This window comes from Pyrus communis, chromosome 3 (assembly GCF_963583255.1).
Source record: "Pyrus communis chromosome 3, drPyrComm1.1, whole genome shotgun sequence".
Lineage (NCBI taxonomy): Eukaryota > Viridiplantae > Streptophyta > Magnoliopsida > Rosales > Rosaceae > Pyrus > Pyrus communis.
Genome location: NC_084805.1, coordinates 14,269,867 through 14,293,016, shown reverse-complemented (window position 1 = coordinate 14,293,016; position 23,150 = coordinate 14,269,867). Strand labels below are relative to the sequence as shown.

The 23,150-nt window shown below is 37.7% G+C and overlaps 2 protein-coding genes across 2 annotated transcripts; both read right to left on the bottom strand.

Annotated features, from left to right (window-relative positions):
• Nucleotides 1-559: 559 nt before the first annotated feature.
• Nucleotides 560-3,430, bottom strand: LOC137727281 (proline-rich protein 4-like). The gene is made up of 2 exons (XM_068466147.1): nt 3,189-3,430; nt 560-2,277 (listed from the first exon to the last, which is right to left on the bottom strand). Exons 1-2 carry the CDS (start codon nt 3,328-3,330, stop codon nt 827-829), a joined length of 1,593 nt encoding a protein of 530 aa, XP_068322248.1. The 5' UTR covers nt 3,331-3,430; the 3' UTR covers nt 560-826.
• A 15,296-nt stretch (nt 3,431-18,726) lies between these two features.
• Nucleotides 18,727-22,387, bottom strand: LOC137727671 (translocon-associated protein subunit alpha-like). Its single transcript, XM_068466493.1, has 8 exons — nt 22,206-22,387; nt 21,439-21,603; nt 21,290-21,340; nt 20,962-21,050; nt 20,057-20,134; nt 19,726-19,929; nt 19,486-19,557; nt 18,727-19,045 (listed from the first exon to the last, which is right to left on the bottom strand). Exons 1-8 carry the CDS (start codon nt 22,270-22,272, stop codon nt 18,995-18,997), a joined length of 777 nt encoding a protein of 258 aa, XP_068322594.1. The 5' UTR covers nt 22,273-22,387; the 3' UTR covers nt 18,727-18,994.
• Between the last annotated feature and the right edge of the window lie 763 nt (nt 22,388-23,150).

Below are 23,150 nucleotides of genomic sequence, written 5' to 3'. Positions count from 1 at the left end.
TTTGGCATCGAAGATTCTTCGGCCAATCCCCCCCCCCCCCAAAAAAAAAAATTCATCGTGGGTGTGTGAGGTTTTTGACTTTCATCTTAGGTGTTACTATTTTGTAGATACATTTTCGTTAAAGGAAGAAAAGGCAGATATTTGCATCTACACCAAGAATTGATCATTGCATCAATAGTTCAATGGGGGATGAAACTAAATATACCTCTTCGAAAAGGACAATACTAAGGTTTCATCAAATCCCAGAGGAGAAGAAAATGAATTGAATCTAGCATTGCCCCCTCTTAAGTTTGTAGACAATACTTTCAAATCATCCTACCTCCTGATGTCACTTGTATTAAAAAAATTAAAGTATTAAGTGGTAAATACGTACAACTAACGTCTAATGAAACGAAAAATTTAGTTGTTAAAAAATTTGATTACTAAGATGTTACGTTCATGTTGAGCCATGATTAACTTGTATGCGATATACAATACATAAAACTTGAATTTCCACAACTATAATCCCAAAATGAATAACAATAGAATAGTGAATATTTACTATTAAACACATGAAGCCATATGCATCTGAAAATATACAAAAACAATTGGGATATTACAATGTAAAGAAACAAAATACAAACAAGTCAAATATTAACTCATAAATAAACAAGTGTTCCACTTTCTCAGCTATTTTTCTGATCTTTGCTTCTCTTTTTCTTCAAGGCTTGAACTTTTGAAGGCTTAATTTATTTTGATCTAAATTTCCTTTATGCTTTCACTTCACCACACAACAATATTCATGCTCCTACTTATAAGTGGAAATGGTATATGGTACTTTAATAACCTAAGGATATTGAGGAACCAAAGGTGGCGGGGGTGGGAACTTGCCAACCTTTGGGTGGGGGAAGTAATATTTTGGGTGGAGTGGTGGGATTGGTGGCTTCTTAAGGAATGGGTGAGGAACCTTTGGCAATGGAGGGAGAGGCTTAAAGAATGGATGAGGAATCTTTGGCAGTGGAGGGAGAGGCTTAAAGAATGGATGTGGCTTTGGCTTATAAAATGGGACTGGTGGTGGAAATGGCTTCGTGTATATGGGAACTGGTGGGGGAAGTGGCTTTTTGTATACTGGGACTGGTGGTGGAAGAGGCTTCTTGTATACGGGGACTGGTGGGGGAAATGGCTTTTTGTATATTGGGACTGGTGGTGGAAGAGGCTTTTTGTATTTTGGGACTAGTGGGGGAAGTGGCTTTTTGTATATTGGGACTGGTGGTGGAAGAGGCTTCTTGTACACTGGGATGGGGGGAGGGAGATGTTTCTTATAGATTGGCATTGGTGGAGGAAGAGGCTTTTTGTATACGGGGACTGGTGGGGGAAGTGGCTTTTTGTATACTGGGACTGGTGGTGGAAGAGGCTTCTTGTATACGGGGACTGGTGGGGGAAATGGCTTTTTGTATATTGGGACTGGTGGTGGAAGAGGCTTCTTGTATATTGGGACTAGTGGGGGAAGTGGCTTTTTGTATATTGGGACCGGTGGTGGAAGAGGCTTCTTGTATATTGGGACTAGTGGGGGAAGTGGAGGAAGAGGCTTCTTGTATACGGGGACTGGTGGGGGAAGTGGCTTTTTGTATACTGGGACTGGTGGTGGAAGAGGCTTCTTGTATACGGGGACTGGTGGGGGAAATGGCTTTTTGTATATTGGGACTGGTGGTGGAAGAGGCTTCTTGTATATTGGGACTTGTGGGGGAAGTGGCTTTTTGTATATCGGGACTGGTGGTGGAAGTGGCTTCTTGTATACTGGGATTGGTGGTGGAAGAGGCTTCTTGTGTACTGGGATTGGTGGTGGAAGAGGCTTCTTATAGATTGGTATTGGTGGAGGAAGAGGCTTCTTGAAGATTGGTACTTTTGGAGGGAAGACCTTAGGTGGGAAATGTGGCAACTTAGGCAAATGTGGCAACTTGGAAAAAAATGGGTGCTTCTTGTGAGGCCAAAAGAAGGCAGAATTGCAAGTCACAGGTGAAAATTTGAGCTTTCCACCAGCCACTCCAAAGGTTTGTGTCCCATCACTTGCCTTAGACTTGAAGACTATTTTTGTGGATTTTAGGCCGTCATGGGCAACACAGGGGACAGCTGATGCACTGTGGAGTTGGGCATAGCAGTCCTCTTTTAGTTGGTTTTCTTCTTTTAGAATCTTTTTAGGGAGTGAGACTTTGAACTCTCCATGTTCATTGAGCTCCCCAACTCCTCTTGTCTTGAAGTGTCCATTTTCTGGTTTGCAATCAATTGTTACACGAAGACCTGCAAAATTGTAGCCAAGTTTGATAACAGTTTACGTCGAGAATAAAAACCTAATTGGTGTATTTGTTCATGAGAGGGAGAGGGCAAGAATTAAGTGTCAGAATAAGTGTTATAGTAGAGAAGCTATCAGGGCCGGTCTAGAGTTTTTTGAGGTCCAAGGTGATGCTAAAAAATATGTCCTTATTTTATATAAGAATTTTTTTTTCACACGTAAGACATCGATAAAATTATACTTACTCTTTGTTGAAGATTAGACTTGAATTGGAATACATGTTTAAAAATACAACCCACATAACTACTAGCTACTAATTAAAAATAAATTAACAACCAAACAAAAATTCGTAAAAATGAAAAGAATAAACATGCACTTAGCATTTCGAACTTAGGACCTCTAGTTAATTTTAAACAACAAAAACCATTGATTCTAATTAAACTTCTTGATCATTTAGCCAAATTTTATATATTTATACTCTTATGAAAAGAAATTTGTAAAAATTGAAAAGTAGATAAACACACATGGTGTTTTGAACCCAATACCTCCTCATTAATTTCAAACAACAAAACCACCAGTTCTAGTTAAAATTCTTTGTCATTAAACCAAATTTTATAAATTTATACTCTTATAGAAACATATATAAATATACCGTCCTAATAATTTTGGTGCCTCCAATTATTTTGGGTCCCGAACGATCACCCTGCCCACACTAGGCTTGGACCGGCCCTGGAAGCTATATAATTCCGTAGGCGAAAGAGGAAATAAAACTTTACCGAAACTGTTTTCCAAATATTGTCAGTTTTCTGTCCACTTTTGAGTTCATGCAATATTGCAACACAGTAATATGCATGGCAATGCATAAATACCTAAAATATGAGCAGCTTAGACAGAAAAATGCAACCAGAAATTATGTTACCTGAAAAGGCACGGCTAGTCTTTATGCTATTCTGATCACAGTCAGTACATTCTCCAACCCCAAGTACCTCAACTGTCTGTTCAGCGTAGCAAAAGCTCACAAAAAGCACACAAAGCCAGAAGCCCTTCTGGAAGATCTTCATTGGGAACCGCACCCCAACGAAGACTAAAAAGCTTAATCTATGGTGGTTATAAGCACTAGTATTACACAGTTCAAGTTTAAGCTTCTTGTATTACACAACTTACAAGGCATATATTATATAGTGCTTATAAGCACTTCGATCTAAAAGCACACTGCCACTGAAATTTAAGGGCTTCACGTGAGGTTAGGGACCCTTCCCTTTAGGGTAAGACCTTGCGTTTAGGGGAGAAGAAAAGGACCGTTCGTAACGCGCGCACCGACTTCATCCTCCGTATCACAATATCATCCATTCAATGAGCTCCCAACTGCATAGCTTAATGCGTGTTGGTGTACATGTCTAAACCTACTTACTCGGCTCCCATTAATACCATGCTTTTTACACAAAAACCATGCTTAATTTACCAAACTAATCTCTGTTATACAATCACTATATGCCCATACAAACTTAAACTGTACGAGAATGAGTCGACAATATTCATCAAGTTTACACTGTCTGACTTGTGCATGACTGTTTATGCACATATATGGGAATAACCGAAGTTGTGGAATGAGAGTGGCAGACATATATAGGTGCAACCTCACCTTGCGGTTGAAAACAACCAAAGAAAGCATGGAGAACTAGAATTGAACTCGAACAAGAATGAGAGGGGCAAACATATAGGTGCATCCTCATCTTGTACCGAAAACAACCAAAGAAGCATGGGAAATGAAAATTGAACTCGATCACGACCATTTGAAAAGAAAGCTTTGATAATTCAAAAAGTCGGGTCATCAAGACACTACTAATCACATCGATAATATCTTAACTTAATTAAGTACACAACCTTGCATGTGTTTATTTATTTATTTATTTATTTTTATCACAAAGTTGTTAGATATTTATCGATAAATAATGCCAAATATATATACATAAACTATATGCTTATAGACAATAAATTGCAACTAAGTATATTTACATAATATGAACAAAATTAATATTAAACAGATACTATAATGATCGAGGCTTGCATACCGCAATGTCCTTGATGAAATAGAATTTTGTCCTTACTCGATGCTTATAGTTCAATAAACGTCTGGTTCATCAGGATTCAACGATCTAAGTCAAGGTTCCAGCATAAAAAAACTTGACTTCTGACGAATATCTTTGTGGTTCTCTCAATAAGAAAGGTTTTGGGATTTTAGTAGGAGAGATGCGTTTTTTTTTGTCTTCAATGCAATGCACATGGATGTATATATAATGTATACACATGTCCACAATAGGTATGAATTTAGAATGAATCTTCTGGGAGGCATCTGATGAGTCTGTCGATTTACAAATAAATAATTAAATCTGAAATTAATAAAATAATTAATTCTTGGATTTAATATTAGAGTTTGAGCTGAATAGCCCCAAGGCCCTTTTTTTTATAATTAAATATATATTAATAATTAATCACAACCCAAAGTCCAAACTCAAGGTTCAAGCTAAATTTTGCTCTTCATGGTCCATCTTTCTAATCACTTGGTAGAGAGACAAAGTGCTAAGTATAAGAAAGATTTTGGTGGTGACCAATGTGGGACAATGAGATATAATGAGATTTTAACTCGAAACTCCAACAAAAAACCTCGTGCAATTAAGAGTAAAATCATGCATTATAAATTGTAATTTATTCTGTTAAGTTTTCGATACAGATACTAGGATGGATTGTATTCTTCTACATGGCACACCCTTTCCTCATGAGCTGGTTTTGCAAGTTACGCGTACGCTTAACAATTTGGAGATGGTAACATATGATCATATGAGCCCACATTTAATTTCTCTTATTGACTTGGTGGTTTAATTTGTCACAGTTGGGAGATTAAAAGGAGAAACAAATGGTAGCATTTGCATAATACATGTGAGGCACTTACCTAATTCACGTGGTCATCATATCAACTAAAATATCAACCAATTGTCATAACAACCAAGGTCTCATCAAAAGTACAGGTTGTGTATTGAATGTGGACACACACTTATCATATGCCTCTTTAATTACAACAGGAGGCTAGTATTAATGGAGTTCGAAATGCCTCCTCTCTTTTCTTTGTCAAATTTGAAATTGATTTAGAGAAAATTGGACTTGGTTTCTTTACTTGAGGTAATTAAACCTTTGATTCAATTGAAATTTCGGTTTCTGAATGAAATATTCATGAGTATTGGTCTCAAAACTCGTCACAATATGGAGTAGTGCTCCTTTTGGATAACGCCATTAGAATTTCTAGTCAAAAGAAATGGTTATAAAGGACGAAAGTTAAACAAATTTAAGGACCAATACTTATGAATGTTTAATTTAAACTCCGATCAAAATTTGAAGACAATGTCAAACTCAATTTGTTTATTCATATGGGCATGGTGGAGTGGGTTCTAAAATTGTGGAATCATAGAGCATATGGAAAAAGTTAAGTTGTTCAAATGACAGCAATCAGAAGCATGTTGATAGGTATTTTCAGGGCCGGCCATGAGAATTTGGGTTTTTAGGCGAGCCTTTGAAATGGGGTGTTAGAATTCTTTGACATCGATTTTTTGTACATTGATGTGTATATGTATAAAAAAGAATTTGCCAAATGCATGAAAAATGCTATTTCTAAATCAAATATCATTAAAATAAATATCAAAAGAAGAAAGATATACAAACATTATTTATATATTACACGTCTCGCGTTTATATATTAAGCCGGTAAAATCTTAAAGAACAATAAAACTTAATTGATGAATATAAGAAATTCTCTTATGCTTCTGAAATTTAGCATCACAAGTTCACAATTTTCAAATATACCTACATAAAGCCAAGTTACAAACACAATAATAGGGCAGTGTTATCCACTTACCCATTTTTACTTCTCACACACCCTTCTCAATTTTCAGTCGTTGAATCAAATGAATTGAAGAAGATCAACGGCTTAACAAAGGTGTATGAGAGGTAAAAATGGGTGTGTGAATAGCACTATTCTAATAATATCAAACCACTGGTACGTTACAATACCAAAGAAAAAAATTCCAATAACTCAAAAAGAAAAAACTTAAAAAAGATAAATTCTCTCTTCGATTGCCTTATTAGTTTGCAGTCAAGAGTCTAAAATTGAGATTTTGAGAATTTTCTCTATTTGATAAGGGAACTGATTAGAATAAACAAGGATGATTAGAATTTGGTGTTTGTTTGGAAAATGCGACAGAGGCCAAAGGGTTTAACCGTTTAGCGTTTGGTGTCTAGTGAGTGCGACAAAAGAAGTAAACAGGTTTGTTTTTCACATCAATCAAAACATGTTTGAGTTGCTTGACGTTTCCCCTTTAACTTACAAACTAAGTTTGCTACTCTTTTTATTCAATTAATTATATAAATAACTAAATTTTATAAATGTTGGGCCGCTCATGCTAATGGGCTATTGTGTTCAGATAAAGAGTCAAAATCTATAAACTTTTTTATTTGAACAAACACGTAATATTAATTCATATATATATATATATATATATATATATAACAATAAAAACAAATTGAGGGTCTCTGCGGGGTGAGGGCCTTGGAGGTTGCATGAGGATTCTCTCATCTTCTAATCTCTCTCCCTTTTCCTTCCCTCATATTTGAACAACTATGATTAAGCCACGTCAACATCTTATATTGATATTTTTATAGGGACAAAAAGATAAAAAGAAAAGTATGAGAGAAGGAGAGGAAAGAAGATAGAAATAGGAGATAAGAAAATCCTACTCCTTGAAGAATGCCAACTCTGGCTGCCCATAAGGACAACTCTGTGTATTTTTGCACACATACTCAAGCCCCTACAAAGAAACTTACTAATATGGTATAAAAGAATTTCTCTATGATACTAAATAGACTACTCACTCTATTATATGAGGTTAGATATCATTCCACTTGTGGGCTCTAAGTCCTGTATCAAGTTGTAGGTACAAGGGGTAGTTATAGTGATAAAATTATTGGTATGACCGTATAGGTAACTAAGAGAGAAATACTCTTGAAATTCCATATAGTAAATTGTTGTGACAGTATTTTATTTATTATTTATTTCTTTAGCGCTCCTGAATTTAAGGTCAAGTTATATGTGGAATCATCTACATAGGATTTGACACATCTCGGCCTAGGATGTCCACTAGGACTCCGAATCGAGTTGTGTTGGCTAACACCTAGAAGGTGACAAAGCCGTAAAGTGTATTGATGTGGAAGATGTGAATAAATTTAAACCTAAAAGTGTCTAAGTACAAGAGTGCGCGGTGAGCAGGTATGAACCCATTTCACACGTGATGACAAAGCATAAGTACACTACAATAAAATAGGGCGAGAATTATACCATCGATGGTAATCGTCCACCCTAAGATTTGCCGATAATCCTCGTCGGTACGAAAACTCTACTACTAGAACCTGGAGAGGCAAAAAACAAGGGTCAATGGGCCTAAAAATAAAGTTATAATAAAAACCTTTTGAAAGTGTTATAACCCCTCGTCATAAAACCTGTATAGTTTCCAGAAACTAATACTACGTAGGTACAAAAAATGAATGCACAGGTACAATAAAAACAGAAGCATGTCATGCCATAATGTCTCAGCAATAATAAATGTAAGCCAAGTGTGAGATTAGTCTAAACGAACATGCCAGTCGGAGTCACCTAATGTGACATGTACGACTGGACCTATTGCTCATCAATCTATGCTAGCACACAAGTCGGAGTCAACTAATGTGACATGTATGACAGGCTGGGTGTAAATATGTACGCTCTAGTGTTACGATCACGTGATGGCTAGCACTATGCGCGGGTCACCTATGAGTTAGTGTCGCCTAATGCGACCTGTACGACAGGCTAGCACCTAACTTGGATCCAAGGCGAGCGTGCGGTGCGGGAGGTGAACATTCATATGAAGGCTATGCCCTGGCCCCGGGCGGGAGCACTAACACCAGGGTGCAGCAATGATGAGCTCTAAATGAAGATATGCATGCTCATATAATTTAACCATTTCAATCACATAATAACTCACCTGAACTTATATGTGCCTCCGTATGATCATTTGGCATAACCACATCTCATCACAATGCAATATTTAAATATAACACATTTAAATCATGGCATGCTAAGCATAATCAATTTAAAACATTTCTGGAAAACCGTAAAGTGTGTGTGTATATATATATATATAGACATACTATAAAAAGGAAAAAGACCCACTCACCTGAGTTCCACGCTACAACTCCCTAGCACGAATATCGAGGTGTCACGAATGATCGGTGCCTAGAACAATTATCAAATCACGTCTCAAAATTCTTATCAATAGAACACGTAACTTACATATCCTATTCGGGAAGATCCGTACGTCGGATTCCCGATCCGTTTTCTAATATCCTCAGATATTACATACTATACCATATCAAAGTTTAGTGACAATCCAACGATCGGATTGTCGATTCATTTATTAACCAAATGGCGGCCCTTAACGGAAATATAACCAAACAACGAAAATTTCAGAAAACGAATGGAGGATTCAAGTCCGGCATGTCGAGGAACCTAAGGAAGGACCTCGGGTTTTTCCCCTAAACGCCGCTGTGCGTGGCGGTCGGCCGTCCCGACTCGCCGGAAAATCCAACAACTCTAAAAATTCTCAAATTTTATAGGAATGAAGATCTCGATAAGAGGAATAACTATCATACATGTGACTTAGGCCAATTTGGCCGGGAAAAGCCTCAATTTCACCTAAACCTGTTGGAACTCTAGAATTTGGATGTTCATGATTTGTCCTCAAATCAACTCCAACACTCCAACCAATGATTGGGCATTGTTTATGAGCTGAAGGGAAGTATATTGGTGGTGGCAATCGAAGAAAATCGCTGCAGGAATGGCAGAATTCATCGATGTGGGTGTCCTCGGAGTCAACGTGAGTGTTCGTCGTGAAATCATGACCAATAGCCATCAAACTTGGGTGGGAATGGAAGCTGGGATGACACCAAGTTAAATGGTGGTGTTGGTTGGCTACAATTTGCCGAAAAATTGAAGGAAAATCGAAGAAAACCGCCAAAAAAATTGAAGAGAAACAGGTCGGTCGCGTGAGGAGGAACCGGGTCAGTGTGATCCGGTACTCCTCCACTCTCTCTTTTCCCCTCCTTTCATGCTCTCCTTATTGGTCACTCTCTCTTTATCTTCTTTCTGATTGGGCGTCCCGCCCTTCCTTTCTCTCATTTATCTTTCATCTCCACTGCCCTTCTTTTCTTCCCTTTCATCTAGGCCACACACATGGCCTTCCAAATTTTGCTCCAAAAATCTGGAGCATTCCAGAAAATAATAAATTGAACATTTTATCCTTGACTTCGTTCGTTAATAACTTCTTTGTTATAACTCCAAATTGCATTCCGTTCGCGCTCACGTATTCGTAATGACGAGTACTATCCAAATACACCAAGAAAATGATTCTTACGTGACACGACAAGGCGGTCAACAAAAGTTAAAGTATTTCCTCAAAGGGCATTTTTAGTAATTTCACATTTTAGAATTATAAAAACCATAATTTTTTAGGACGGGTCGTTACAGGATTTATCAGTAAACTATGCATATCAAGTAAGAACATGTTTATGTGCAGGGAATAAGAACATGAATCAATTCAGTTTCATGTATTAACTAAAATGTAACCATGAGAATTATTTTCCTTCTTAACCTTTTTACAACACATAAATCTATTTGGACACGATTTTGCACCTACTCTGCCCATATACTTAAAGTTGTTGGACGAGAGAAATTTTAAGGATCGGGATTGGTTTCCATATAAAGGTTGAATCAATCGCATAATCAATCTAGGTTTCCAGTCCTAGTCGAAAACTGCGAGACTTGGCAATGATAGAGTTTTGGTCAAGAATTCCGAGTATATTCAAAGAATACGCCAAAAAGTTGGAATATTATCATAATTTTACAACTCAGCGGACTAGGCCATCACGAAATTCACCCTTACAAATATGAAATTTTGCAACGTACAGAGCCCTCTTCAACTCAGCACACAAACTCAAATGCTCTACGCAAAACCTTCTCACACCCATGAGAAAAATACTAATTATCCTAACACCTCGACAGCACCCCCTCAGTTTGGATTAATAACATTGTATTGGCGACCAGCAACACATTTAGTTTGGATTAACACTACTAGAGCTGTAAAATCAATCGATCGAGAAGTATGTTCAATTTGGATTAACAACACTACTTTAAGTTTGATTATCTATCCAAATCTCAACCAACGAGGAGTCTTTAATTCTTTCACCAAACGAGGTCACTTCATTCGCTTCTCAGCGAAGTGAGGTGTCTATAATCATTACTCCCATGTGCAATTCAGAGTTCGCCATTCCGACAGTCGAATGACATTCACTATAAGACACTCATTTCCTTTGAGTATCTTTACTCTTGCATCCTAATTCCAATTCGGTACACCTATATTTTTACAAATAGAGTCAAAGATCCTGAACTTAGTAGTGAATTGGATACCTTATCTTCAAATTATAGAACCTAGCTGTTCAATGCAGAAGTCATCAAGGTGTTCAACACCATACCACCATATCTATTCTACTCGCTCAACCAAGCTTAATCGCAAGTTGGCACGCATGCATTCACAAGAAAGATGTAATTAGCCCAATAGTTGCTCAATATACGTGCCACGTATGTCTTGTAATTTTTATGGTCAAACATAATTAAAAAAATATGAATTTTCTTCAAATCCATAATCAAATACCTAACATCAATTGCTAGTTGATCTGATTCCCCTTCAATAAATATGCCCTAAATTGCTTTACGCCCATAAGCTCGAACCTACAACGTGAAAAGCTTCTACAGTTAACTAATTGAAGCTTTAGAGCATTTCTTTTTTATCTGGTTCTTACTAACTACTTGTGTAGCATTAAAAATGCAAAAATGTGTATGAAAAAAAGAAAAAAAAAAACCCTGACTTGAACGATCCTGTGTTAAACTACTTGTGCAACATTAAAAATGCAAAATATCTTTTTCATGGGTAAATCTCAGTTTACTATCCTCAAGTTTCGTGGTTTTCAACATTTAGTACATAAAGTTTTTTTCATCCTAGAGTCATACCTAAAGTGTTAATTTTGGGACAATCTCATACATCTGTTAGTTTGGCTGTTAAGTCTCCCGTTAACTGATGACGTGTGGGGCTCATGTAGACAATGACTGGACACCACGTGTCATTAAGGGGGTTCACGTGGAAATTAAAAATTCAAAAAAAAAAAAAATTCCCGCCCAAATTTAAAATATTAAAATAATTAATTAAATAAAAGTATTATATATATATATATATAAAGCCCAGAACCCTTCGTCTTCCTCACCCGACATCCCTCCATCCCCATCATGCGTCCACCCCTCCATGACTTCTTGGTTGGGCTCCAAGCATTGTAGAAGGTTGCCCGACCCTTGATCAAATTCTAGCGGTTTGAGTCGTCCGATTTGATAACATTGATTCCGCTATTCCCATCCAAATCCTGATTATACGCGATCAAATCACCGCTCGGAGAGAAGGTTGGGAACGAACCCTGAATCCTCAGCATCTGGAGTTGTTCAATAGACGAAGACACTCGCTCGATATAAGGAATTATGGAATCGAACTCGCCCCACTTAGTCGAATCACCCCAGAATCGGTGATACCCAAGGAACTCTGAATCGGATGAAACAAACGGGTTGTAATGGTGGCAATTCGGGTTCAGGATCTCTGTCATCGGTTCAAACGTCTTGGATTCGACATCAAAGAGCTTCATGTGCCAGAAATTCTTATTGGGCCTGCCAGGCGTGACGGCGATTCTTTTGCCGTCATGGAGAGCTATCGGGGTGAAGCAATGGAGCCCAGATAGAGTGACTTCGAGTGGGAGTGATCGGGAACCCAAAAGAGGACTCCAGATTTGAGAAAATGAAAATCGACCTGGAAAATGCTTCATCAGCCGTCGTCATGTTGGCGGTGAAAATATATGACAGAGTCGCCGAACCAAGTGGGCCAGCCACCGCGCTCGCAGACGAATATACACTTATTGGGTCGCGATGCTTCGAATACGACTATATCGATGTTGAGATCGTGAAATTCACCACCCCATGTACGAGATCCGTACTAGGCGACGATGACGAATTTTCTAGAGAAAGAGAGCGGGACTGTAATCAACGAAGTCAGAGGAAGTCAATCGAGTTATGATTTTGTCATGGAGGAGTGTGGATGAATAGAGAGCATACCAGGATATTGGAAGAATGGTAATGGTGGTTATTAGGTTATTAGTGCTGCAGCTTTATAGGTTACCTTGTCAACTTCTATGTAGTCTTTTTCTTGTTAGCTACTCCATAATTTAGGGGTGTGATATTCACACACCCCATTTTGCTTTTCACACAACCTTTTAATTTTTGGCCGTCGGATCGAATGAATTGAGGAAAATCAACGGCTAGAAATTAATAAGGGGTGTGTAAGAAGTAAAATAGGGTGTGTGGATAACACATCCCTTAATTTAAGGAGATTTGGTGTAAGTCTTTTCCCTTGTTGTCAACTCCTTGATTTAAGGACATTTGGTGTAAGTCTCCTAGACTAGCCTTTGTGTAGTGGTTATTAGGATTTCCCGGATAGCTGTGTGCATGGTATGTGCATTGATTCCTAACCCTTAAATATCTCTTATTTCTCTTTGTATCTTTACAATACATGAAATAGTAGAAACAAATCCATACTTGAAATTCAATATGGTATCAGAGCAGGTCTTCCTTTGAGCCTGTCTCTGTGTGTATCACATTGTAAACATCTCCAATCTTCAAATAAATGGCTGAAGAAAATTCAATTAACCAGGAAGTCGAAAACACCATCACTTCTCGACCTGAGAATCTATCTGGAGTGGATACCAATCCCAACAAAAGGCTCATCTCAGTACTACTGAATGAGTTCATTATCTCCCGTGGTCAAGGGCGATGGCTCTTACTCTTGGTGGAAGAAACAAACTCGGGTTCATCAATGGTAATGTTCCTACTCCAGAAGCTTCATCCTCAGATTATGAAGCCTGACTATGTAAAGATCAACTTGTTATGTCATGGTTACTCAACTCCATGGAAAGAAAAATAGCTGAGATCTTCAGCTATTCTGAGTCTTCTCTCTTGCTATGGATAACTGTGAAGGAGATGTATGGGAACCAAAATAACTCCACTTGCGTGTTTCAACTTAAAAGAGACATCTCATGTATCCAGTAAGAAGGTAAGAGCTTCACTCAGCATCTTGGATCTCTAAAAAGTATGTGGAATGAATTGGAGGTCTACAGGGCACAAACCACTGACTCCATAGTTCTCCTAAAAAGGGCTAAAGAGGATAAAATCTTTCATCTCTTGTCTAGCCTGAGCTCTGACTATGAAGATCTAAGAAGCCATATCCTCATGAATTCCAAGTTGCCAACCTTCACAAGCATCTGTGCTACCATTCAACGAGAGAAAGTGAGAAAGAAGGTTATGAATGCAGGAACCAAAGTGAATGTTACTGAAGATCGAGCTTATATGACCAATGAAAAGAGATACAAAGTTAAAAACCCTAACTTGAAGTGTCAGCATTGTCACTACAATGGCCATGATAAGGAGACTTGCTGGATCTTGCATCCAGAGTTGAAACCATATTTTCTGAAAAACAAAGTTCTACTTAGAAAATATCAACCACCACAACTTTCCCACCAAGCCAACATGGCTTCATCTTCAACTATCAACAGCATGATCATTACAAGCAGTTCACAGCTAATCCTACAGATCTTATTAACAAGTTTCCAAACTTCCTACAAAAGGAAGAAGGAAGAAAAGTAGCCGATCAAGTTGTTGATCCTAAAGATGAAAATACCATTAACTTGTTGGGCAAGTTTGCTCGTTTTTTTGCAAATGCTAATCATATACCAAAGCAAGAACATCAAGGTATCTTAAATGCTTTCAAAACTGCTCTAAATGTTAATTTGTTGCATGATTTTTGGATTGTTGATTGGGAAGCCATAGACCACACGACTAACAAAGTGTCAAAACTAAAAGAGTTTGACAAATTGAATGAACCATCACAAGTGTCAGTTGCAAATGATGAAGGGGCTAAAGTTGTAGGGAAGGGAATAGTTCATCTGATTTCAGATGAAATCAAGTCAATGGCTTTGTATGTACCTTCATTTCCTTTCCAACTCTTATCTGTGGGGAAAATCACAAATACTTTAAACTGTTTGGTCATCTTTTCACCACAAAGTGTCATTTTTTAGGATTGTATCACCAAGAAGACAATTGGTGAGGGTTTTTATCTAGATGGACTGCATTACATCTCAAAAAATAGTCCAAATGGATTTCAAGTCAAGTTAATTCCCAACCAAGACAATTTTTTGTGGCATCAACGTCTAGTTCATCCTTCCCAACATGTTTTGTCCAATTTGTTTCCTAATTCGAGGAAAGAAGCAATTAAGTGTGAAACTTGTCATATGTCCAAAGCTACTCGATTACCCTCGAGAGAGTCTGTATCTAGGGCTAGCAAGATTTTTGAACTTGTACACTCAGATATTTGGGGTTCTATTAGTGAATCTTTTGATGGTTACAAGTATTTTGTAACTTTTATTGATGATTATTCAAGGGCCACTTGGTTGTATCTTTTGAAATCAAAAAGTCAAGTAATGGATATGTTTAAAGACTTTCATAACCTTGTCAAAAATCATTTCTCTTCAAATGTTCAAACATTAAGGTCTAATAATGGCTCAAAATACATGTCTCAAATCATGACACAATACTTGAGCAACAATGGCATTATGCATCAAACTAGCTGTGTTGGAACCCCTCAGCAGAATGGCATTGCTGAGAGGAAAAATCGTGACTTATTGGAAAAAAAAAACGACGGCATTGATGTTGCAAATGAATGTGCCTAAGAAATTATGGTCACATGGTGTTATGGTAGCTGCTTATTTAATTAACAGATTGCCTAGTAGGGTGTTGAAGTTCAAGTCTCCAATGGAGATAATAAAAGGAAGAAAGGTGGATCTCTATCATCTTAGAGTCTTTGGATGTATCTGTTTTGTGCACATTCAAATGTCGAGATAAACTTGATCCTCGAGCAGCAAAGTGTATCTTTCTTGGGTATTCTTCAACTCAAAAAGGATACAAATGTTATAACCCTCAACTTAAGAAACTTATTGTGTCTAAGGATGTTAGGTTTCATGAAACTAACCATTTTTACAGTAAGAATCTTGAAGTTAACACTCAAGGGGAGAACTACTTGGATCTGTTTCCTTTGCCAACCACAGATGCCTTGATCACTGAAGATTCAAATTCAAGTCTTACTCTTCCTGCTCAAGGATCTCTTCCTTCAAGTGAACAAATCAATGAAGGTCTGTCTACTAGCAATCCAGCCGATGAAGTGCGTGAAAATTGGCAAAATGTGCTCAGAAGTCATGGAACATGAATCAACACCAGTTGCACCACGACGCAATCCTGCAAGAGAAAGACAGCTGCTTGCTAGATTGCAAGACTGTGTGACTTACCAGCCATGGCATCCAATCTCCAATTATGTCTCTTATCATGAACTGGCACCTACTCACGGTGCATTCCTCAACAAGGTTTCTGAGCTCTCAGAACCTCAAATTTTCCAAGATGCAAATGAATCTAAAGTGTGGAGGAAAGCTATGCATGATGAACTACACGCACTCGATCAACACAACACTTGGAGCATTGTAAAGTTACCAAAAGGAAAAAAGGTTGTGGGATGCAGATGGATATGTAAGATTAAGTTCAACTCAGATGGATCGATTGAAAGACATAAGGCGAGATTGGTAGCCCGTGGTTTCACGCAAACTCTTGATGTCGACTACAAGGAAACCTTTGCTCTTGTTGCATAGATGAACTTAATAAGGGTTCTTCTCTCAGTTGTTGTGAATAAGGGATGGTCCATGTATCAAATGGATGTTAAAAATGCATTCTTGCATGGGGATCTCAAAGAAGAATTCTACATGAAATTGCCTCCTAGACATTCACAAAGTGGTAATTCACAGATGGTGTGCAAGTTGAATAAAGCTATCTATGGACTGAAGCAATCACCTCGAGCTTGGTATGCCAAACTCAGCTCGGTTCTCATCAATGCTGGTTTTGATAGAAGCAATGCAGATTCTTCCAAGTTTGTGCGCACCGGACATGTCCCGGACATGTAGGGAAATTGGTGGTCTTAATTATGTTGATGACTTAATTATCACAGGTGATAATGAAGAAGAAATTGCCAATCTCAAACGAGCTATCAAACAATAGTTTGACATCAAAGATCTAGGGGTACTGAAATATTTTCTAGGTATAGAAATGGCTTATTCTCATAAAGGTCTATTTCTAAACCAACGAAAGTATATACTTGATATACTCAAGGAAGCATGTCAAACCAGCCAAGTCACCTCTTGATAGCAAACTTAAACTTAGTTTGGATGATGAACCTCTTCCCAACGCTGGTTACTATCAAAGACTGGTAGGTAAGTTGATATATTTCACTATCACAAGACCTGACATCTCATATTTTGTGAGTATTGCGAGTCAGTTCATGCATGCACCTACTCTTGAGCACTTTAACCTTGTCAAAAGAATCCTACGTTACTTGAAGTGATCCATAGGTCGTGTCATAGTCATGAAGAACAATGGAAGCACTCAAATAATGGGATATTGTGATGCTGACTGGGCTGGAAATTCAATAGATCGCAAATCAACAACTGGATATTGCATCTTTGTGGTAGGAAACTTAGTCACATGGAAAAGAAATAAACAAGCAGTTGTTGCGAGATCAAGTGCTGAGGCTGAGTATAGATCAATGGCTTCCACTGTTTGTGAGCTAATCTGGTAGGTCTCCTTTATGATTTAGGCGTCTTCAAATTTCAGCCCATGTCTCTTTATTGTGACAATCAAGCAGCCATGCACATTACCTCAAATTCAGTGTTCCACGAAAGGACCAAGCACGTCGAAGTGGATTGCCATTATGTACGTGAACAAGTGCAAACACAGGTCATTCAAACTCACTATGTCCGAAGTACTGACCACCTTACTAACCTATTCACTAAATCCTTGCCTATGAATCAGTTTCAACGTCTCTTGGGCAACCTTCGTTCCATCAATTTGCTGGATCTGGCTTAAGGGGGAGTATTAGAAGAATGGTGATGGTGGTTATTAGGTTATTAGGGTTGCAGCTTTATGGGTTACCTTGTCAACTTGTATGTAGTCTTTTTCTTGTTAGCTACTCCTTAATTTAAGGAGATTTGGTGTAAGTCTTTTCCCTTGTTGTCAACTCCTTGATTTAAGGAGATTTGGTGTAAGTCTCTTAGACTAGCCTTTGTGTAGTGGCTATTAGGGTTTCCCGTATAGCAGTGTGCACGGTATGTGCACTAATTCCTAACCCTTAAATATCTCTTATTTCTCTTTGTATCTTTACAATACATGAAATAGTAGAAACAAATCCATACTTGAAATTCAATACAGGATTTGAAGTATCGATTGGGATCCTGGTGAGCTGAAACGAAGTAGAGGGTGTGATTTTTTATGATGGGTCAGTCGTGGAAGAAGGATCCAGGTTTGGAGTGCAAGAGCTGGGGATGGGGGAGTCCTAGCTGAGTTAAGTAAATGGCGGGAAACCCGGTTGGCTCGGAGATGAAGACGAGGGAGTGGGCTTCGTGGTTGTTGTCAGCAAATTGGGCATTGAAGTTGATGGAACAGCCGTTAGAGATGTGGCACTCAGGGCCGATATTGGTGGAGAAGGGGTGGAGAAGGATGGGGAGGGCGAAAATGTCAAAGCCATAGTGAGGTCTACCAACGGTGGAGAAGACAACAATGCCTTTAGGGTCGATGTTCATCGTGGGAGCAAGGGTGGAGGGGATGGACGAGTGGAGCCGTGGAGGGGATGGAGGGGTGTTGGGTGGGGAAGACGAAGAAGGTTCAATCATTGCACCACATCATTAGTTAACAGGAGACTTAATAACCAGACTACGAATATATGAGACTGTCCCAAAATTAACACTTTAGGTACGACTCTGGGACGAAAAAAACTTCATGTACTAAACATTGAAAATCACAAAACTTGAGGGTAGTAAACTAAGATTTACCCTTTTTTGGGTTTCATTGTATCCCTTACTCACACATTATTAGCAGAGCCATTGTTCTTTGTATGTCATGCAGTACCGTATTGTTTTACCTTAAACAAGCTTTCCATCATCCCTTTTCTGAATCCCAACAGAATTATCATCACCGTGGACCAAACCCACACCGACTAAACGTCGAATGCGAACATTAACGTCATCGTCATCATTTTTTCATACCAAAGTGTTGCTACTTTGCACAAACCAGATCCTTGAAAAACAGTGAATCAACAAATGCACAAGCCAAATCCATGCAAATCCCGAATCAAAACAAGATCTTAAGGAAAATTGTATCGCATCAACAAAATTGTATGATTCCTAGCATTGCGTTAGTTGAACTTCTTAACTCCATCTCTAAAAAAGAAACTGTAAAAGTTTCCAGTCGTGTCTACAACAGCAAGGCAAGTATTGTTTTCTGGTCTAAATTCCAGAACTAGTGCAAGTTTTCGACCTCTCTTACATATCTTCACATCCCTAGTGTGGGTTATAAGAGTCTGCACTTCAATGTAATGTCTCGTGCAGATGAACTGTGAACAGTTCTGTAATCTATTTCTTCTTCTTTGTTTTGTCTTTGACTGACTGAGTATATGCAGTTCCCTGGCCATCAAAAGAGTTAAAACGGTACACATAAGGATGGATTCTTGAATTTATAATGATCAAAGATACAAAGTACACTTTAAACAACACAGCTGACTCGGCTCACTATTAACACAGATGAAATTAGAAGAACCAATGCTTCTTTGTTTTGTTATATCCCTCATTTAAAACTTATACTTCTTTATTTTTCTGTGGCAATTTGAAACACCGATTAAACTACAGATGCGGGAAGTTCTACATGAAGCAACCCATATTGAATAGGCCCTATTAAAAGTTCTGAGTGCATGACTTGCATTATGAGAGATGCAAATCTCAAAAAGAAATTGATAACTATTAACAGGGCCATGTTTTAACCGTTGGAAACACAAATTTTGAAAATTCGAAACAAGTGAGCAAAATAAGAATAATTAGCGAGATATTTTGGAGCATCAACTGCATACCTGAAGCCATTCATCCATAGAGGCATCGGTAGCCTTGGTTCCAACTTCCACCTTGGGAGCCCTCTTGGTTTTCTAACCAAAAACAGACACGCACAAAAGATTAATTAAATGAAAAAAATGAACAAAAGTAAATATAAACATATAACTAACATCACCTATATATTATATTAAACGTGCAGTTTTATAAAGATTTGAAACAAGTATAAGAAATACAACAATCTCATAAATAAGTCTGAATACCTTAGAAAGGTGCTGTATTTGACCATGAATCCATAAACCTAGGAGGACAAGAAGGGCACATCCAAGGGTGACAAGAAAAACAGACTCAATGCTGAGCATAGCACCAGCCTCAACAACTTCGATAGTACCATTGTAGAAGGTGCTCTGGTATGGTTGCTGGTCTATCTCATAATAAATGGTACCCACGAGATCAAAAGCACCAGGCTGCGTAACACAAATTAAATGATTTAGGTCAAGCGTAGCACTCCATTGATTCAATTGCATTTTAAAGTAAAGTTGACTGAAAATACAAGCAATTTCAGATGTTAACAATAGATGGGAATGATGATACCTGTAAGAACTTGCTGACAGCAAATATGTATGGGAAAGTAGCCTGGGCCGAAGCTGGAACTGATCCATTGTTAAAAGCCTACAGTTAAACCACATCTGTATGTGAAACTGACAAAAGTACAATACAAAACTAGCCAGAAGCAACTTTAATGCAAAGAGTAACACAAAATTTCCAACATGAAAAGATAAGAGGTACATTTTACAAACTAGAAAGTCTAAAATGGTGCGGTAAAATAAATGACCAACCCAATGGTAATGGGCTTTAAAAATATAAGTAAAAAGGCTTTAGGTTATTAAACTTTTTGAATCTTCAAAATACTTTAAAATGAATCAGTTCAACATGTCATACAGGTAAAAGGAAAATCTTCTACATTAAAGTTCAAATCTGAACTCTCATCACTCTCAATGTTCTTGATTGAGCTATCCTTTCAACGTGACTATCAACCCTCATCCACTATTTATATTAATTATTACAATACTTGACAACTGCGCTTGTGCTAAAAATAGGCAATGAGGGGTATGATCTTTACCAAGTCAATTATGAAAACAGATCTCAGTAAGCTTCAAAAAGAAACTTAGATAACGAAACTTACACTGGTCATGGATATCCTGCCAATCTAGATTTTAACAAACTATGGTTTGTTAAGCATACATATCCTTCACTTGTAAAATAAGTTACATGCAATCAGCAATATCACAAGCAGCAAGCAAATAAAAAGAGATATTATAGCAATATGGAAATAAAAAATGAAGTTCAGTTGTTCATAACAAGACTATTTGTCATAAAATGATTCCAGATTCTAAAAAAACATGTTAACCAACAAAAAAAATCTCCTGATGAAACAAAACAATTTAAAAGCAAATTCAGAGATTATTTATGTGTAAACCAATCATACCAACAATTACCTGGGCAGTAAGATTCTGAACCAGCAGATTGTGATCGAAAGGAAGATGAACGCTGGCTTTGACTGCAATCACATTCAAGCTTGACTCTCCTGGTTTCACATCAAAACAGCAATTAAGCCATGTTCTAAACATTTCAGAAAAAATATAGCAGGAAATGTGCATGAGTACGCCTGCACAAGAAGTAATCATGTTGCTCTTTCCAAGGGGAATTGGCAAGTTGCAGCACAGAACAAATAATAAAGGTGATAAAAACAATTTGAACACAGCATTGCATTGCACTCAAAGAAAGAGAGAATACAATCACATATGAAAATGTTATGTTTATTACCATCATTTTTCAGACCAACCAGTATTTCAGTCTCTTCCCCTGCCGCCACCGCTGCATAGACAAAATCAAAGTAAACAACACATTTCTAAAATTGAAAAAAAAAAAATGGCTATAAATTTTCCAATGTACAATAATGATGAAATTCTTACTTTTAGCGATGTTTTTGGGGAAGAAACAGATTGTATCAACTCCGGGAGCTGGGCTAAAATTTCCGTCTCCAAAATCTTGGACATCCTCGCCAACGATCCCAAGATCACTAGTTTCTTCCACGGTGTCAGAAGCATCCACTTCCGAATTAGACTGGCCCCTGGCGACTAAAGATCGGAAGAACCATATATTCAGTACGACCCACTTGGAATCCACATTAAATCAACCAAAATGTTATCTTAATTTCCACAAATTATGAATATTGCAAACCAAACACGTAAATCAGAGTCTATTGAACTCAAGACTCAACTTTTGCTTATCTAACCCAGCATGCAAGCATTACTTAAGTCATCTGAAAAGGGCAGGACAATGAGCGAAAAAGATCAACAAAACACGTAATCGCATTCCAAAACCTCACGAAAGCAATTGCATGTTAGCTGAAAAGGCTACCTTGAAGTGAAATTTCGCTTTCTACTAATTAAATTAACGACAATAAACTCATCTAATCCATGCCAAACCTACACATCAACAATAAATTCGAGCATACTCCATCAAGACAATGGAGCATCAAATCGATCAAAACGAAAATTAGTCAAACCAGATCTAATTTGCACCGATCAACAAAGTCAACCCCAACAAGTAAACACCAAACACTAGCTGGTAAATCGATTCGATGAGCAAATCCCAATTTCAACAAACGAAATGAACGAAACAATACAATGTATACAAAGGTATATATTAGATCTAGTTTTGGGTTTGAGAGAGAGACCTTGGAGGAAAGGGGATGCAATGAGGAGGAGAGTGAGAAGAAGAACCCTAATCGCGCAGGTCGCCATGGGCGGTTGTCGGAGCTTGTTCTTTAGGGTGGGGTGGGGCTGTGATGTTGGTGTGAGATTTGTAGTGAGAAAGAGAGCGAGGGTTTCAACACAGTGCCTAAAGCGAAGAATGACGACAATTCTCAAATTTTATAGTGATTTTCGGGAATTAATCAGAAATAGTGGAAATGAAAAATTACGAATTCGGAGGTGTTAAAATCGAGGAGTAAATTATAGCAACAATTCTTCAATTTCATTTAAATTTGAGCAATGATCATTTAATTAAAAATTCATTACCATTAATCTCTTAACTCATCAAAATATGTAGATATGATCATTTTCATCAACTCTGTCAAAATTTTGTCAAAATGAGTTATATTGGAATGACCATTAATACAATTAGATTAAAGTTGATGGATCATTACTCTAATTGGGTTTAAATTGAGAGATCATTTCTACAGTTGGATTAAAGTTGAGGGGTCATTGATACAATTTTTCTTATTTGATTTTTCATATTTGCCCCTTGATTTAGCCTCACGTGCATAACACGTGACTCATTTTGACGGAAATTATAATGGAGTTAACAAAAATGATCATAGCTATATGTTTTGATGAGTTGATGGACCATTAGTAACAGATGTTTAGTTGAAAGATCATTGCTCTAGTTGTGTTAAAGTTGATAAACTATTGCTACAATTTATTGTAAAATCGAGCATAGGCCGTGGTTTTTTTTTTTCATCCTATTTTTGTCACATCTCGGTCTGGGTCTCCACCACATCCCAAGCTCGATTCCACCGTAGCATTTTATTGTCCGCTTTGGGCCCCTACCACATCCTCATGGTTTTGTTTCTGAGAACTCACACGAAAACTTCCCAATAGTCACCCATCCTGGGATTGCT